Raw genomic sequence first — 16,638 nt, 5'->3', positions numbered from 1 at the left:
AAGAAGCAGTGGTAAAACACAGGAGGGTTGCAAATGGACCCTCGGTAACATCCCATGATTCAGGTAGGGCGATTGCACAATGAAGGCCTAATCTGGAAGCGTCTGTGTTCTCTCTGTCGGAGATTTAGGGCTTGCACTGTAATGTTCTGCTGAACATTCTGAATCTGCAAGCGAAATGTAGTTAAACAGTGACACTGTGTGGGTTGCTCAAGATGTGCAGCTTAATTACTTGCTCAGTGAGGAGGAACAGATAAATGTTGGTCCTTTAATCAAAGCAAACCTTCAAATGGCTAAATATTGGGAAAACTAAAGCTTTGAGGCAGCACCATGAAGGTACAAATTATGAATTCTATGCAGATATTGAAAAGGTATGTTATTTCACTTCTAAGATGACCAAAAAAAAACCAACCCACACAAAATTATGTCAAAATCCTCAAGTGATGTCTTATGTTGCCTTTAAAAAGATATTATGTTGATAGTGATCCCTTTTTTGGAACACAAAATGTTGTAAAAGTAAATGAGTGCCAGGGAAGGCTGGGGGCTCCAATTTCAGTGGGTCTGTAAATCCATTCTGGGTTTTAGTCAGAACCAGCCAGAACTCAAAAGAACTCAAAATATCCTATATTTTGGGGATAGGGTTCAGCACCTTCTATAGCTTCTTTAGCGTTCTGGCTGGCTGTGACTAAAACCCAGATTGGATTTACAGCCCCACTGAAATTGGAGCCCCCAGCCTGCACTGATGAGTGCTCTATGATACAGTGTGAACTGTGAAAATGGAAGTGGCTCTACCATAGTGCGCAAGCAGCCCAACCATCCTGAAATCTTACTGAGTTCAACAGTACTTACTCCCAAGGAAGTGTGTGCAGGAATGCAGCCCTTGACCGGTACTAGTGAGAACAAAATCTAGCTGCTACATTTATAAACAGCTATTGGCACAGTCTGCTATAGGAGCAGGGAGTCTTACTGACACTAATCTGTTCCCAGTGCCTGCTCTTAGTACAATGCTTCCCATTATCCTTCCTAAATATAAGTCTCTCTGTGCAGATTTAAATTCTCTGCTTACGTTCTCAGTACATCCCGTTGCTTTTTCAGCAGCCCTAAAATAAAGAATTAAGCCATGTATGAGGTGATATCAAAAGGGCAACTTCTCTATTAGAACTCTATTATGAGAACACTGTTCTGTTTATGCTGCAATCCTGTGCACCCTTATCTGGGAGTAAGTCCCCTTGAACTCAGTGAGGCTTATTTCTGAGTAGATATGTATGTAGGATTGCACAGTAAGAGTGGCATTGAAGAAATCAGAGTAGGAGCAATTGACAGAATTGCGAGCAATGTAATATTTTACCTCTTCTCCCTCTTTTCAGAATTGTACCTGGCTTCTAAAGAACTCTGAAATCAGGAATATAAATATTCATGTAGATACTTTGGAATATCTTCCATCGGAACTAGAGTTGCTAATTTCTTACCCGAAGAGTCACCAGAGGTACAGAACCTCTTTCCGCCTGAGGCCCAAATTCCATTTTGGAGAAGGTCTCAGCAGCCATCTTGCACTAGGGCTAACTCTACATTAGTGGGTTTTTTTTTTTTAATAAGTATTGAAGTGCACTGATAATTGTTGGGGCACATTACTCATTCCCTATACCGGTCTTCTAGCGTTATTTCACTCTTTTTATTCTGTATCAGGGGCGTTGCTAGGGTCTTAAAAGATCTGGGGCACAGGCCCATAACACAAATTTGAACATACATACACACACACACGAGTCTAAGCACACGTCTAATATATGTGTGTGCGCGTGTGTGTGGTGCGTGCATGCAGTGTGCTTGCGTGTGTATATAGATTACATACATACATATATACATACATAAGAAGTCTGCACTGACCCCCCACCCCACTTCAACTCAGACCCCGATTCAGCATTTTGGAAAACATCCCACTTCTGCTCTGGCCAATTTGTACTTGGACCACTTCAGCTCAGCACCAAACCTGAGTCAAGATTTGGAAAAATTAGTCTTTATGCTTCCTGTTGACTACCATGGGAAATTAGAAAAAAAACCTGTAACTTTTTTCCCTTGGTCAGAACTGGATAATTTCAGGCATAGTAGCCCCCTAGAAGGGGGTTACACCTGCCCAATGTCAGAAAAATAGGTGCAGGGTTTATATTTTCTTTTAAAGGGACCTGCCAATAATGTTTTTTATTCTTTGGAAGAATTGGATAAAAAATTCAGGATTCACTGCCCCATCAGAGGAGATCATGTCTGTCAAATTTCAGAATGATAGCCACAAGGGTTTTTGTGCAAGGGTGGCCTTGATATTTTGAGGTCTCCAAAGGAAGACATACTTACCTCCCTATGTTCCTTGTGGACCATTGTTCTGAAAATTAGACAGCCTACAGTTGTCCCTAAGTAAGAAACCAGCAAAGTTTCAGAAGGATAGGTGCAGCAGTTCATGTGGAAGGGGAGTTCTCCAGTTTGGGGGAGGGAGGGATTTGCTTTCCCTTCCATTCATCCTTTCCCCAATAGTTTTTGGGTAAATTTGTAAGAAAATGCACAGGTCATTAGAGGTGTCCCCCAGGAAAGAAACCTGCAAAGTTTTTGAAGGATATACATGCATTCTAATTTAGAATTACTAGAATTTATTTACATTTCACCAATGTTAGCAGCAGGGGAACATGGGTGGGAAGGTGCTATTGCACTCATATCCTGCTTATGGGTTTCCTATGGGCATCTATCTGATTGGCCACTGTGTGAACAGAATGCTGGACTAGATAGACCTTGGTCTGATGCAGCACGGCTCTTCTTATGTTCTTAAAGAGAGAGCGTCTTTGAGCATGTGCAGAATGTTTTTCTTTCACCACTGAGCACTTACATTCTCCCCCTACCAATTCTGTTCCCCTCCATGCAACCATCCCTCCTCATCCTACCATCCTCCAGCAACTCTTCATAAAAACAGATGTCTTGTTTTGTGCAACTCCTCTCTACCTCCTCCTTGTTATGCACAAGCTCTTACTGTATCTTCCTCCCCATAACTTCATTTGTGCCAAGACTTCACCAGGATTCAGCCAATGAGTCTGTTTTCAAAACTAGGGCTCAGTGATGGAGAAACTCTGAGCATGCGCTAAGTGCCTTTCTCTCACCACTGAAGCTAGAGTTCATGCAAAAAACAACAACCCCAAAACCCACAAATGACAAAACATGCATAGGACTGAGCTGAAAGGGTAGTCAGTTCATTAGACAGAATTGGGTAGGCACTGTATTAAGCCTGCAGTACCGTGCTCACAACTCAGGACTTACTTTTGACTAAACATGCAGAACATCAGGGTGCAAACCTCCCTGCAAAAGTAACTTGTGCTGGAATCCTATGCATACTTTCCTGAGGGTAAGCCTCATTTAACATAATGGGATTTCTCAATAGGCATACATAGGATTGCATAAATTAGCAATATTTATCTCCCCTCCACTTAAAAAACAAACCCCAAACTCCTTATTTTTACTAAAGCTTTCTGTTCAGAGGAACATAGGAAGCTGCCTTGTACTGAGTCAGACCCTGGGTCCATCTAGCCCAGTATTGTTGACACTGACTGGCAGCTCTCCAGGGTTTCAGGCAGGATTGTTTCCTACCCCTACCTGGAGATGCTGGGGATTGAACCCGGGACCTTCTGCATGCCAAGCACGTACTCTGCCACTGAGCTACAACCCTTCCTATTGCTGGATAATGGCAACTGACAAACAAAACAGCCCCAGTTTTGTTTCTCTGCAACCATGTGAACCCACTTTTCTTGAAGGCTTGAGTGGGAAGGAGAAAAACCAATCCTCTTGTCTGTTTGTATAAAGTTGAATACAGTTCAGAACTTTTCTTGCCCATTGAAGAGAATTCTCTTTAAGAATTCCCCAAGATATGCTCTGGGTGGAATAAAGAAGAGAGAGAAAGAAAGAAAGAAAGAAAGAAAGAAAGAAAGAACAGGATAGGGGAGGGGAGGGGAGGGGAGGGAAGAAGAAAAGAAGAATGGTGATTGGAAATGTGTGCAGGGGTGGGGGGTAGACAGAATTCCCTAAGCCAAGTGGCTCCTTTCAGAGAGGTAGTACTTCTGAGGAATTTAGGAGGCTGTGGAGGGTTTGTAAGGATTGCACATACTTAAATGAACTTTCTGTTGGGAGGTGGCTGAGGGCTTTTTGTAGCTTTTTAAAAACTATAGAACCTATTTAAAAGCCCCAGCAGTTTCTCGATCATGACGCCACATAGTCCTAACCCTTCCTTTGGGATTATTTGAGTCCTACAGCTATTTAGGAGAAATTACAGTGGAGGGGGAGAAAGAAGTTTGTGGAGGCTGATTGGATCCTTTGCTGTACTGAAGCTACTAAACTTCTGCAGAAACCAAACGTTCCAGTTCAGGGCAGTAAAATCAGATGCTGAGTGAAATACCAGTATTTCACATGGAGCTCTTTCTTCCCTTCCTTCTCCCTCTTCAAAATTTCATTGCAGGCAAGCTCCGAACACTGGGCATGTAAGAGAAGAAAAGAAAAGTAGGGGGAGAGAGGTTTTTTGCACCTCAAAAAAACTGCACCAGAGATTAGGGATGGTGACCCCTAATGGTCACCTTAAACACCATCTGGTTAGGATCTCTAATCCCTTGGGTGACTTGACAGTTTTTACTTTTTGTTTTAGACTTTGAGAAAAGGAAACTTTACGCATGGCTAGTGCAAAGGCCACTAAACCACACTGTCTGAAATTTGGTAGGTTCAGTCAGCTCCATAGGGCCTGCTAGGTCCCCAAATTCTATGAATTTATGTGGAAGCACAAAAAAATATAGCTCTTTACTTTGACAGATTTTCTTGGAAAAAGCAAATTTTACCTGTGGCTAACACAAAATTCACTAGGCCTAACTGTCTGAAATATGGCAGGCTCAGTCAGCTCTATGGGGGCTGCCAGGTTCCCAATTTCCATGCACGTATGTGGAAGCACAAAAAAAAATATAGCTCTTTGCTTTGACACATTTTCTTGAAAATAGCAAACTTTACCTGAGACTAGCACAAAAGTCACTGGACCTAAGTGCCTGAAATTGGGCAGGTTCTATCAGCTCCACAGGGGCTGCCAGCTTTCCAAATTCCATACACTTATGTGGAAGAACAAAGAAATTGTAGCTCTTTGCTTTGACAAATTTTCTTGGAAAAAGCAAATTTTACCTGTGGCCAGCACAAAAGCCACTAGGCCTAACTGTCTGAAATTTGGCAGATTCAGTCAGTTCTATGGGGGCTTCCAAGCCTCCAAATTTCATGTATTTATCATACAAACTAAAAAGGTTATGGCCGTTTTTGTTTTCCAATGCAAGTCAATGGGAAAATGTTTTAAAAAATTGCAATTAGGACAGCTCAAAAGATCCGGGGCACAGCTCAAAAAAGATCTGGGGCCTGTACCCAGGTGGGCCTCATCTTCCAACGCCCCTGTTCCATATCATGGCATTGTGCTCGGCTGACCATACGTACCGTTTTAAACAGGACAGAACCATTTTTTTATATTTCCCGACCGTCCTGTCATTTTAATATAAATGTCAATTTTGTCCCGTTTTTAATTTTTTGTAAAAAACTGAACACATTTCTCATAAGGCTGTATGCTAAGCAATGCATGCAGTAAAACTACTAGTGTGACGAAAGAGGAAGTTCCATTTACTTTATCCAGTCAGGGCCAGGCTTCTTGAGCTAGCGACGATCAGACGCCGATGACACCTTGCTTGTCTGCGGTGGCGGGAATTCAAGAGGTGGTCGCTAAGCCCCATTCAGCATGTGGGAGCCAGGCGGGTGAGTCTTACTGATATTTCTACCACCATTCCACCCATAGAGATTCTTTCTGCCCTACATCCAGTTTGATTTGGACTTTTCAGACTCATATTTCAGTTCAACAGGCTGTTAGCTATTTTTTTATTACAGCGGAACTCTCCAGTGGGACACTAGCATATGCCGGCTTGTGATAGCAGTCGGGGTGTTCATTCCTTTTTTTTTTTCTTTCTTTTTGGTGTATGTTTATGACTTTTTGCAGTCTGGCCACTGCAGTCCTGCATTAGAGTGTTCAGTGTGGTATGCCATACAGATTTGTTTATTGCTCATGTGATATTTTATAAGTATTTTATATATGTATATTTATGAGTGGGGTTTTTGCGTGTATATGCAATAAATTAGTGTTATTCATTTGCGCCTCTTTCCATGTTCTTTTGCAGTGAGTTTAGGTTGTTTTTTAGGTCTCTTATAGCCTGAGAGACCACAAAGGGAGCTGCAGTTGTTTTGTTATATTGTGTTTTTTCATGAATACGGAATAGTACATAACCCTGTCCCATTTTTGTTATCCCAATATCCCGTTTTTGTCTCAGGGGAATATGGTCAGCCTGTGCACTACGAGGTATAAATGCACAAGAGGGATATAGCGTCACCATGATGGGATCGTAATCAATATGGCACGAAGTGTAGATCTGGCCCAGGCTGGAGAAGGCTGATCTAGACACATGCATTCTTATTTCTCCTTTTTCTTCAAAGGAAGTCCCGCAGTTTCACCTCCTGACCAGCAGAGGCCTCTATGCCAACTGAAAAGGGACAGCTAGGAAGGCGGACTTGTTCCTCACACTCCATACTCTACTGCCTTCCCTTAGGTCAAGGTGGAAAATGGAACGCTGGGGAGGAGACCTCAGCAGTGTTTCTGGGCAACAACTGGTAAGATAAAAAGGGTGGAATGGCTAGTGGGGTGAACATAGGGCAGCAGAATCTGGGGAAAATGCTGGATTGCAGCATCTTATGCAGCTGCAGTGTTCTTGTAAATGTGGACCGTTTGCCGTGAAATGTTGGCTATCAAACCCCTAGCAAAACCTTGGATGTTGACAGTTAATATCTTTCAATCTATCTAGCTTGATAGTGTAGGGCCTGAGTATGAGAAAGTATCTTAAGCCAGGGTTTTATTTATCCCAGGCTCTCTAAGCAGTTTGTATAGAAATATATAAAATATAATATAAAGCCCAATATAGAAGCAGTAGAAAACAATAAATACCTTAAAACATTACAACAAAAGCAATAAAACAGAGCAGTGTCATGATTGCCTGAGTGCCAATGTGGTGTGGGAGCGTGTAAGCTGCCTTGAGTTCCTTGCAAGAGGAAAAAAGGCAGGATATAAATGTAATAATAAATAAATAAGGGCACAATCCTATGCATGTTTAGACAGAGAAAAGGCCTACAACTCCCAGCTTGCCCCAGCTGGGGAATTTGGTTCCCTAAGACATGGGTCCAAGCCTTACTCACCTCTGCTATGGAATAGTTGTGTGGTTTGGGCAAGTATCTCAGCCTCCATTCTTTCTTCATAATGTGGAGATAATACAAATTCGATTAAGATGGTGAAGTGTTTTGCACATTAAAAAAGTGTTATGTTAATGACAAAAATGGTAGCAAAAAGTTTGAAGTGAAATTTCCCTGGAGCATGTTGTTGTTGGTAGTCTAGGCTGTGTAAAAATGAAGCTTTGGTGACATCTAGTGGAAGAAAAAATGAATATATTTTATATCATTCGTGCCACACCTGCTGAAAGGCTCTGTTGTTTCTACATCTGACTGCAGAAATTATTGTTGCTTGCTTGCCCTAGTTATTGAACAGCAGGTCAGTGCCAGCTTGAGGTACCTATAAAGTCTCTATAATGCTGTCTATAATTTATCTTATACATGTGATCTGTTTTACTACTATATTAGTATAAAGGAACAGGAAAGGGGAAAGCATAGCCACAGAGGCAAGAGGCACCTGCATAGAAACGAAAGAGAAGAGAGACCTCAAAGGTACACGGTGAGCAATATATTAAGAGTGTTTTGAGTCATGAGACTCTCTTTCAGGGACAAACTGGGCCTCTTCAAGGGATAGCTAGAACAATCTTCTATGCCTTTTTCATGGAGTAGCCGTGATTGAGTCAGTTGCTGCACAAGAAAAGTCTTATGACATGAAAAACACATGAGGTCTTAGTATATTGGTTTCAGTATACCAGCCATCCCCAAACTGGTGCCCTACAGGTGCTTTGGACTTCAATGCCCATCAGGCCCAGCCAGCATGGCCAATGGTCAGGAATTCTGGGAGTTGTACTCCAAAACATCTCGAGGGCACCAGGTTGGGGAAGACTGAAGTACACCTCTGAGATTATGACTGCATTTTTAAATTTCCCTTCCTTCAAAGATATCAAGGCAGTGTACAAAACAAGACCAGAAAATGGCCATATAAATACAATAAAAACAAAACACAATACAGTCATAAAAGTACATTTTGAAAGCAATAGTGACCTGGAGAAAAGCTTTACTACATACCTGGCCATTCCTATGGAGAATCTGTTAGGATTCACCACTTTGGTTAGGACCACATGAATGCTGCCACAGCTGGATATGGGATGTTGCTCATCAGTGGTAGTGATGGCACAGGTGTCATCCAAAAGGTGCCTGTGATGATAGTGCAGCCACCTTCCACACCACGCTCACCATTGTTGTTGATACTTTAGCACTCACTTTGTGCCAAGGAAAAATACAGGATCTGGGCATAGGAGAATTTGTAAAACTACTGTCATGAAAATCCCAAGAGATGGTCTGAAGGCACATGAGGCAGTCATCTTGCTGAAGCTAAGCAGGTCTGGGGCTGGTCAGTGCTTGGAGGGGAGACCACCTGGGAACCACATGTAGCCACCTTGAGTTCCACAATGGAAGAAAGGTGGGATATAAATGAAAAACAAACAAACAAATAAATAAATAAAGTGCATCAAGCTGGCACCAAAAAAAGATTTTTAAGGAAATGTATAAAGCCTGTGTTCGACTTTTTATTTTTAGAAATCCTTAGCAACAATTAATTCTGATGTTGTTTTTAAAGAAACCTTTATTGAGATCTTTTCTCTAGATGGAGGAGCTGACTCGCATGAACATACTTGTGTTGAAATAGACAAATCACCTTTTTAAGGGAGTGAAAGGGCTGAAAACTTTGACATGTGTTCAGAGTGTGGCTTACCATGTCATCATTCAATTTGCTTTTCATATATGGCAAGTGCCAGCTGGCACACATGTTGAAGCATTCATAATATTGATGGGCAGGTCCAAATCCTTTGAAACAGCTGCGCATGTTCACTTCAATACATTAAAAAAAATCGTTGTGCAGACTGAGGGAGGAGATTAGCCTTTGGAGTCTTGTTAGACATGTACTTTGATATATTGTGCATTACTGAAATTCTCACTAAGCCCTTGGGATAGGGCAGGATATAGATTTATGTAAATGAAGAAAAACATGCTCCATCCACTTCTGATTGCCAACCCAGTAAAGAATCAACAAAAAATTATATCCTCTGTTTACTGGCAAGGAAGCTGCACCTTTCTTTTTATGGAGCCCGTGCAAATTGGCAAGAAGAGAGCTAATTCCAAATGTGTAAGGGAGACTATTGAACCAGAGTGAAAGTATGGGATTTGCTTCCATTTTCTCCATTTTCCAAGAGCTTCCGTGGTCATATGCAATTAGCAGGCTGAAGGGGACCTTTCCCTTGTCCAGTGTTTGTGCAGGAATCCTTTGCATACAGAGGGTGTATCCATATCCAAACATACGTAGACATAAAGAGGTCTCAAACTTCCCCCTGTCCCAAGTGGTATATACAGCATGCAAAATCTACAGTGTTATTTTTTTGGAGAAAAACTGGTTTGACTCATTTGAAATGTAGGCATGGAGGAGGCACCCTAGATAGAGTGGCCTGGTTCACATGTAATGACAACCCAGAGTATCAGTTGTTGAATCTTGGGTTGTTGTTGAATCATGGGTTGTTGTTACTTACCCTGCACTATGGTTTAACTATGGGTTGTTAACCACAAACAACTCAGGAACAGAACTCATGGCTTGTTGGGTTGTGAGCTGTGGGTTGTTTGTGGTTAACAACCCATATTAAATCATAGTGCAGGGTTCACAAGTAACAACAACTCATACACAACGATTCAACAACAACCACGATTCAACAACAACCCATACTCAACCCATACTCTGGTTTGTCATTAGGTGTGAACCAGGTCAGTGAGTGTATGTGTGTGTGGCGGGGGAGGGTCTCCTGCACTTCCCTAGCCAATCCACCCTCCATTTTACTGTGTAACCCATTAAAAGGTCATCTGAAGAGCTCTGGGGAAGTCTACCTGAGCCAGTCCTTCAGTGGCTGAGTCTCTTACAGTCCAGCTGGAGAGCAGGCTTGGCAGCTGATGGAGTTGTTTACATGGCTGAGTTGACAACTGAGTTGCTCTTTTTTCTTTTTCTTTTTTAACAAGCTTCAACTTCAGTCCTAAGCCACAACCATACAAATAAATCTGAAACTGAAGTCGTTGACATCTCAGCTGAGTGCTGGTGACCAGAGGCAGTGGCATAACACCGCTCCCCTGTTTCTAGTTGGTGGGTGTCTGAGGGAGCCAGGTGGTACCACACCAGCCCCTTCCTTGATGCTGTTCAGCTGCTTGCCAACTGAGTACCTTATATAAGCCTGAACAATGGAAGACACTTGCATCACAAAAGCTGTTTTCTTGCTGCAACAGCCTCAGGGTTCATGTGGCTTATTTATAAGTGCCTTAAGCTGGCACATCACGTGAAATCACAAAAAGCCCAGTGGCACTTCGAGGACTAATAAATGTATTGCTGCAGGAGCTATTGTAGTCAAAAGAGTCCTGAGGCAGTGGGCAGAGGTGGTTTGGGTAGTGTACACGCATGTGGATTTGAGGGAACAGGGGAACCACTGTTATACAAGAAGAGAAAAGCAAAGGAAAATATCCTGTTACTGTAGATGAGTCAATCAACGAGCTGTTAGGGCTCAATCCCAAGGTGTCAGTAAGGCCACAGACAAACCCACAGATGTTGTCTCAGGCACTCACATCCTTTGCAGGCTGGTGCTGATCTGCATAACAAACTTCTTCTGCATGTATCTTTGCTGATTTTGCTATACAGCTACTCTTCTGGATTGTGTTAGACCCACATGTAAACGTATTTTCTAAAGGCAGCCCTACGTCTCTTAATTATGGAGACACCAGTCTTATACACCAGCAATGTTGGCAGCACAATCTGAATGTACGCGGTTCTTGAAAACCCCAAATCTGGCCAAAGTTTTGAGCCATGTTTATGCCCATGGTTAAAGACACATGCCTGTGCATCCATGACACCCACACTTGATGAGTTTCCTGTAGGGAACATCGGCATAACAGCAGCATTTCCTGCAGGATCGTAACGTGTAGAAATGCCATAAGAAGTAGGCTGCTGCTGTCCAACTGTCAGATGTGGAAGATACAATTGTTTGTTCACAAGAGGCCTTGCTCAGTGGAGAGGATATTGCTCATGAAGTCATATGTTTGGTTACTTCTGAACATGGTTAATTGCACTTTTCACTCCCTCCCATGGAGAGAAGAGCTGAAACTGTGACCTGCCATTTCTTTCTTGGTCAACTGCAAATGCTCAGTCTCCACACCGGGTTTATGATATATTCTTCCCCAAGGGTTTCTTAGTTAAACAGCATGGACCTGCCTGTGTTTCCACTCTTTGTTTTATATTCATTTGCTACAGCCAGAGCGCTTTCTAGTTCCTTCCTACGCTAGGATCTCGACTACACATGAATAATATTGATGCCTCAGCTTTTCACTCTGTGCATCATGAATAGGCTCCCTCTAGCTACTGAGTTATGTATTCCCTGCTTTTCTATGCAATGCTAGTCACAAAGGAATGGATTTGTTTCTGGCTGAGCATGAAGTTGTCAATGTTAAGAAAAATGAACAATTCCTGTTGTATCTTGGTGAAAAAAAACCACAACTTTCCAAGTAACTTGGACAGGCACAAATGTCTACATAGAACACATACTTAGAGCTATGAAAATTCCTCTGAATTGGATTTGAATTGAAAAGTCATAAGAAATAATGAGACTGCAAAAAATGCAGAATCAAATTATTCTTGAACAGCTGCTTCTGATTTATTCTGGTGCCACTTTTTCACTCGTCTGGTGTTTCCATCACTTCCCTCATCCACTGCTTATTTCACCAGGAGGTTGCTGCTGTCAAATCCTGCATTCTCTTCAGCAGCTGATGCTGGATGGGTGCTGAACACAAGAACATAAGAAGAGTCATGCTCGATCAGACCAAGGTCCATCTAGTCTAGCATTCTATTCACACAGTGGCCAACCAGCTGCCCATGGGAAACCCACAAGCAAGACATGAGTGCAGCAGCACCCTCCTGTCCATGTTCCCCAACAACTTGCGTACATAGGCATTCTGCCTCCGATACTGGAGGTAGCAGTATTCTGGAATCAGGATCTAAACCTTTGTGACTTCCAGCTGTTTCAGCCTGTTCCAGGCCAGCACTGTGGATGCATTGCCATTTGCTGAACTTGTTCTTTGGTGCACCATTGCTGACCCAGATTTAGGATGGCTAGCAAAGGCACACCAAAATTCACATTGAGCGTGTGGCATTCATGCACATGACTTGTTCAGCTTTCTTCATGTGTGAAGTGTGTTTGGGTGGTTGTGAGGATAGACCCCTAGTTCTCCATTACTATCATTTAATGTGAGTATGACTTAAGTGGTCCCCCAAATTTTGGGTCAGTGGGTACATTTTGAATTTTGAGTGCTGTGGATGCACTAACAAAATGGCTGCCATGGGGAAGGGGGTTGCTCATTCTCAAAATGGCTGCCATAGTGGCCATGGTCAGTCACAAAACACGCATTCCCAGAAGGCAAACTGGTAAAGCTAAAAGAAAAGTAACATGCCCAAGAATCTAAGTATGAAGCAGAGTTGTGGTACGAGCTCTAAAACACAAAACCACTCTTTTGAACTGACGGCTTTCTGCTCCAACACCTATTTCACAAAGGCAAACTGATAAGGCTCAGAGGAAAGAAACATGGCCAATAAACTGAGTACAAGGCAGAGGTGGGGTCTGATCCCCAAATGCCAAATCACATATTTGCCCCCACAGACACACCAAATACTCATTTCACAGAAGGCAAACCACTGATGCTCAGTGAAATGCACACACAGAGACGCAAAATACACACCACGCCAAACACACAAGCAAAATACGCACACATACCACAGGCAAAATACCTGCACACTTCCTGTCACCCCCTCAAGCCCCCTAAGATGCTGTTCCTAAAGGATTGCTTCGCAAAATCTTAGGGCGTTTCTACACCAGCCTAAAATCCTGCATTTAAAGTGGGGCTTTCTGCTTCCATTTTAAATGCAAGATTGCAACTGACTCCCTTTACACACTCTCCTCTTCCCCCCTCCTTCTCCCCGTATCTGAGTCTTCCATTATCTTTCACTGATCTCATGCCTCTCGCTTTAACTCTTTTGATGGAGGAAACTGAAGTGGAACACAATGGGGTATTTTGATAGCTCATTATCTGCGATCTATTTAAAAATGGAACAAAGGGCATTTAGTGCAGGAGGGTCATGGCAGGGTCACTGCATCATGTAAAGAGCCCACAAACTTCTGTGAAGGAGCCATCTCAATTGCAGGATAAAAGCCTGATGTGCGGGAGCCCTAAAGCCCACCCTTTTCTTGTTTTCTAGGCAGCTGGGCATGCTTCAAAATGAAGTGCTGGGCAATAGCTGCCCACCATTTTTGTTTTTTAAGAATGCCTCTGGAGCCCACTTGGAAATAAAGGTGGTGCTTGAGGACAGCATGTTACTTTGCAACACACCAGCCTCCCAGTTAAAGAAAAAACCTTTAAAAAGATCTAAAAAAAAAAAAATAATGAGGGCCAAGGAGCTCAGGGGGCACTATAGAGGAGGCCACAGGCACCACATTGGGGACCCCAGATTTAATACCTGTTGTTGTATTTGCAATCAGGCTGGTGGAAAAATATATCCTCCCCATAGAAAAATGTCTGTCATGATGGGCAGCTGTGCCTGGAGAATGGATGATTTGCACATTAACCTGTCTGCATTGAGTTCAGCGAGTGAGGCTTTCCTCTGGTTCCCCTATTGTCTGAGGTTAGGTGAGCGGCAACCAAAAAGAGGGCCTTTTCAGTGGCTTTCCTGGCAACTACTTTGCCATCTTGCCAGGCAAAGACTGATTTATTCACCCAGGCCTTTTAAAATTTGCCACTTTTAATTGCATATATAAAGAGAGAGAGCATTATCCATTTTTATTCTGATTTATGTTGTTTCTACTGTTGTTTATCTTGTTATTGACTTCTCTAGGAACCAATTGGTTCAGTGTGTGTGTGTGTGTGCATGAGAGAGAGAGAGAGAGAGAGAGAGTTGGAGATTCTATGTGAACAGTAGTGCAGCTAGCTAATTTTAGACTCTGGACTTCATGGTCTTATGGGGACCCCTTTTAGATGGCCATGTGTATTACTTGTAGGTGGAAGAGAACTAACATTTCCCTTCCCCTTGCAACTGCCATTCCATGCTTTAGAACTGCTTCTACATTTCTGTTGTGTTAGAACAACAGTAACAAAGCCGTTTGCTTATGCTGACTAAAACAACAACCTCTGAGCATGTGCAGTTTTGCATTTTAAGCTTACTTAAATTATAACACCATCATGACTACAGGAATCAGATGGAGTTTGCTTCTGATGCCCTCTTCACCTGCCACTCTCTGGGTGCTCGTGTGTGTGTGTGTGGGGGGGGGAGCCTGGGTGCAAGGTCCTGGAGTTTGGCCCAAAGTCCAGCCCTAGCTACACCACTGTATGTGGCTGTTTTGTGTGTGTGTGTGTGTGCCTATAGAAATGCTGAATACAGGGGTAGAATTGTGTCTTGTGCTGTGTGGATTCATCTCACTTTCACCTCTGGAAAACGTATTTTGCAGGAGTCTATATTGTTCCAGAAGCAAATAAAACATCACAAGAGGTGACAGTGACCCAGTCTGCACAATCACTGTGAAATAGCCACCGCTTATTTAAGCCACGGTGGTTGTGATGCATGGAGGTGTGTGCCAGGCAACTTTTGAATATTCAAGCTGTGGCTGCAGCTTGTTGTGTCATCCGAACCCAGCCAGGGTGGGTTGCTGGCATGGTTAACAACCCACCTAGAATCCAAGGGCTGTTTTGGGGTTGTGGGTGGTTTGTTAACCACACCAACAACCCACCGTTGCTAGGTTCAGACAATGCAACAAGGTGTGATTATGGCTTGAATATTCAAAATGGCTGCCCACCTGTATTGCAGCCCATCGTAGTTTAAATAAGCCGTGGTGGGCTGCTTGATCGTGCGAACCAGCCCAGTGGAGCACAAAAGGGTATATGTACATGGAAGCAGTGCCTCTCTCAGACCAGCTATCCTGTCTCCAAATGAAGCACACCAATTTTCCTCTCAGAGATTGGGGGTTCTGCCTTCTCTTTATTCTGGGTGTGGCGTAGATGATTAAAATATTGTTTTGAAAACCACCCAAATGAGAAACGCCAGCCACTTGATATGCTGAAAGTGAGCGCTTCCCTTCATTTCTTTCTTAGTAGCTCATAATGGCACAGGAATTAATGCCAGCTGTTTAGTGCATGTTCACTGCCCCCTTTTTTTGCTGACACAGCAGCCACTTTAACTCTGAGTTTTCTTTTTCTTCTTACATAGGAACAAGGAGGGAGGAGAGTAAAAAAAAGAAAATACGGTGCCTGGAGAGACAGAGAACTTGAAGCCAAAAGCTCTCAGATGCCTGTTGAGCTCTGTGTAGCCCTAATGTCTTCAGCGCTTTGCTTGAAAGGCAGAGACAATGCTCCCGGACGAAAGCCCTCCCCCGCTTGCTTGTGATAGGCTCACCCAGAATAGCAACAGACTGTGTCACTGCAAAGGGCAAAGCCTGCTGAAACAGAAAGAAAAGTTGCCCGTGGATCCCTTGGTAACTTTCATATTTCAGACAGCTCCTGCAGGATGTTGCCATGCTCAGGACAACAGTGAGCTGCACCAGTTTCGAGAGCAGAGGTAAAGCGGTCGTCCTGTAGAGTCTTTCAGCACTGAAGCCCAGTTGGAGAACGATTTGCCCACAGCCATGATCCCTCTGCAGGACAGAGCGGACCTCCACCAGCCATGCCAGAACAGACGAGGAGAGGAGCGCAACCCATGCAGCAGCCTGCACAAGCTTCCGGCACAAACAGGTAAAGCAACTGGCAATTACACCTGCAGGACAATAGGCATAGATAGGTGTGACTAATGTTCTAGCCTCAAAAAAGAGAACAGCCCGAGGAGGGTCGGAATAACCACTAAAAAGAACAACAGCAACCCCAAATGGCCAGAAAGCCTAAAATAACCCTGTCAGTCAGCCTTCTAAGTTCTGATTTGCAACTAGGGGCCATTTGAAATCTCAGTTTTAATATGTGTGCGTTCGTCGCATTTGCGTTTCACCTTTCCTCCAAGGAACCTTAGGGAGGGAAACATGGAGGCCTCTGGTTATTCTGGTTTAGCTTCTACAAACTCTGTGAGGTGGGTTGGATCCACATTTCCCTGGATCAACTGCACTGATGGAAGTGGACTTCCCGTCCTTCCCCACAGCAGCCCCTCCAGCCCCCTGAAAATGCTACACAGAGAGTCAGGAGACCTGCTGAATGGAGTGAGCTGTGGTGTGTGTGTGTGGGGAAGGGGGGGAGGATCCTGCCAAATTGGTGGGGAGGGACCTTCTGTGAATGGAGCCCTTCCTTTTGTGGAAGGCAGATCCTGGATCC

At 43.5% G+C, this 16,638-nt stretch overlaps 1 protein-coding gene across 5 annotated transcripts in view; it reads left to right on the top strand.

Moving 5' to 3' along the window:
• Positions 1-6,621: 6,621 nt before the first annotated feature.
• The window catches only part of SLC2A12 (solute carrier family 2 member 12), a 37,811-nt gene continuing 27,794 nt past the window's right edge, over positions 6,622-16,638 (top strand). For all 5 annotated transcript variants that reach the window (XR_014786695.1, XR_014786694.1, XM_084827577.1 and 2 more), the window contains exons 1-2: positions 6,622-6,696; positions 15,554-16,074. Coding sequence is in view for 3 of the 5 variants with exons in the window: in XM_084827577.1 (XP_084683703.1) it covers positions 15,969-16,074 (106 nt within the window). In the remaining 2 variants the exon portion in view is untranslated. The remainder of the gene's footprint in view (positions 6,697-15,553; positions 16,075-16,638) is intronic.

Source organism: Heloderma suspectum, chromosome 1, assembly GCF_057233095.1.
Source record: "Heloderma suspectum isolate Gila_16-S chromosome 1, 16-S_ref, whole genome shotgun sequence".
NCBI classification, from domain to species: Eukaryota; Metazoa; Chordata; class Lepidosauria; order Squamata; family Helodermatidae; genus Heloderma; species Heloderma suspectum.
The sequence above is the reverse complement of the archived record's forward strand: the minus strand, read 5'-3'. Positions and strand labels throughout refer to the sequence as shown.